The 2707-nt window shown below is 37.4% G+C and overlaps 1 protein-coding gene across 1 annotated transcript; it reads right to left on the reverse strand.

Moving 5' to 3' along the window:
* Nucleotides 1–385: 385 nt before the first annotated feature.
* LOC138249416 (olfactory receptor 52D1-like) lies at nt 386–1381 on the reverse strand. The gene has a single exon (XM_069203377.1). The coding sequence runs from the start codon at nt 1379–1381 to the stop codon at nt 386–388; it is 996 nt and encodes a 331-aa protein (XP_069059478.1).
* Nucleotides 1382–2707: the final 1326 nt, after the last annotated feature.

A 2707-nucleotide genomic window follows, 5' to 3' on the forward strand; every position in this document is an offset into this window, starting at 1 on the left:
CCATCACAAAGCTGAAAAAGTAATGCAAAATAATAAAGAAGACCTGAGCTTCACACTTAGCCACTTTTTCAAGTTTGTCTGCAACCTTCTAGCGCATATCCATTTGGCTTTCTATTCAAAAGGATACATGTAGTTAGGCAGGGTCATTGAAGATACATTGTCACTATATTATTAGTTAATATGGAAGTCTTGACAATATGGAATGGTTGTCACCATACTGAACTTATACTGGACACACAGGCTTTGAAATATTCAAAATCATGTAGTTTAGTACAACAAAGTTAGCTATGAACTGAAACAATATCTGCATGGATAAAAAATAAATGTACATGATGGCATTGACCTTCTACCTTAAGGTAGCAATTGTACTAAAAATATTGCATTTTTAATTTTGAAAGAGCACTTTCTGGTTTTGGTGGGGTTTTTGATTTTTTAAAAGCAGAGATGAAGGTTTCAATAAGTGGAGTATCTTCTTCTGAATTTCTTTTGTTTTCAAGCCAAAAATTATTGGATTGGCCATAGGTGAAACAACCAGATAGAGATTTGGCAGAAGGGTTTGAAAGTGAAGAGAACTGTTTGTGCCAAATCTGCTGGTAATGCCTGTAAGAAGTCCAGGCACATAGCCTATAAGAATGACAGAAATGTGAGCAGTGCAAGTACTGACTGCTTTGTGTCTGGAATCCTTTGATGGCATTTTAAATATTGTCCTAACAATCCAAACATATGATAGGAGAATTGATATGCTATCGAATCCCCCAACCAAAGCGGCCAACACCATACCATACATATAGTTAAAGGTGATTTCAGCACAGGCAAGTTTTGCCACTGCCAAGGACTCACAGTAGGTATATGCAACTTCTGTACTTCGGCAAAATGGTAGACTTTGAAAATAAAATGGAAGAGGTAATGCTAAGAGGACACCTTTGAAGATCACGGCACAAGCTATTTTGGTTAAGACTGATTTATTTATGATAGTTGTATATCTCAGGGGGTTGCAAATAGCTATGTATCTATCAAAGGCCATTGCCAACAGAATAGATGATACCATGACAGTGAATGCCATTACTAGGAACATTTGGATAAGACAGCCCTCAAAACTGATCTCTCTTGAGTTGAACAGTAGTAGAGACAAAAACTTGGGCAGAAAAGTATTTGATACAACCAGGTCTGCGGCCATCAGCATAGAGATGAAAAAATACATGGGAAGATGGAGGTTTTCTTCTTTTTCTATAACAACAAGAACAATGATATTAGCTATAAGAGTGTTGATGTAGAAGCAGCATAGAGGTAAAGCAAGCCAGGTGTAGTACTCTTCCATTCCAGGAATCCCACTGAGGAGGAATGTCACGGTACTAACAGTTCTGTTATGTAAATTAATCATGTTATCTCAGATTAATAATTCAATGTCTTTATTCACAAAATACCAGACTGAGTTGTCCAGAGTAATATTTCGTGGTAGTTGTCAGGTCCAAACGTTTGACACAATGATGAGTTTATGGTAGGTTCTTTGGTTGCCACTTTTACCACCTGAAAAACACGTAAAGGACTGTATTTAGTTTATGGATACAAATCAAATAAATAAAAGTTTATAATATACTTTTTTCATAATACCATTTTCTTATCAATTCTTTTGTTCATAGTAATATTGCACGTATAACATGGTAAGATACATACAAGCAGAGTGAGCATTATAACAAATAAAGCTATGGTGATGATGTGCACATAAAATTTAAGCTGGCACACTACTTCCCCAGTCTCATTTCTATATCAAGGCCATTTTGTGATTTTGTGGTCTATGGCTGAAACTGAAATCACAGTTTATAAGTAAGCATATATTTCTTTTAGAATCTTTAATTTGCCACCACAGGTTATGAAACTTACAAAGGAGAATGCTAGCTAATTGCAACCCCTAGCAGGTCGACACATTGGCTCATTCTAGCAGGAAGATTCTATTATTTTCACTTGAAGAGGTTCATACCGAGGGCTACCATATGTCCCCTTTACCAATCTCTATTTGTCAGCAGTCTTGCACTGTACAAAATGATCTAAACCAATCATTACATGACAACATAGCATATACTACTTACTCTATATTTATGTCTTCCTACATATTAACCTCCCCTCCTTCCCTAATGTACTTTCCTTCTCCCAACAACCTATAACAGTTGTTGAGTCAGTATGGAGGCTAACCGGAGACTCATCTGTTGTGTGCTTGTGAGGTATTGTAATGAGTCATATAAGCACAGTGGGGCCAACCAGGTTTCCCACTGCACAGGACTGCAGGTCATTTTCTTCCAAATATTCCTTCAATATGGTTCCAATTTTTGGCACTACCAAATTATGTGGACTATGCCCCCCTCCCCCCCAACTTTGTTGATGGCATTTCCAGCAGGTTGAATCAAGAAATAGATTAGCTCTACCCAGTCTATATGGTCAGTGTGACCTAAGGAGGAGTTGGTGTCTCATATCTAAGAATGGATCTGGAAGTATATTCCAATGTTCTTATAATATCACTTTTTTTCATTAAGATTGGGTCTGTCTCATGGAGGTGAAAGGATTTCTCACCTGTTGGGACATATATAGAGCCCAAGATCATGATTTGTTGATCAATTTTGGTTTTGACGAGACTGTAATGGCAGCGCTAATCTACCCACGTGTTTTTCTGGCTCAATATAGCCACTGGACCCTTATGACATGGATGTGTAGC

The sequence above is a fragment of the Pleurodeles waltl genome, chromosome 8, assembly GCF_031143425.1.
Source record: "Pleurodeles waltl isolate 20211129_DDA chromosome 8, aPleWal1.hap1.20221129, whole genome shotgun sequence".
NCBI lineage: Eukaryota > Metazoa > Chordata > Amphibia > Caudata > Salamandridae > Pleurodeles > Pleurodeles waltl.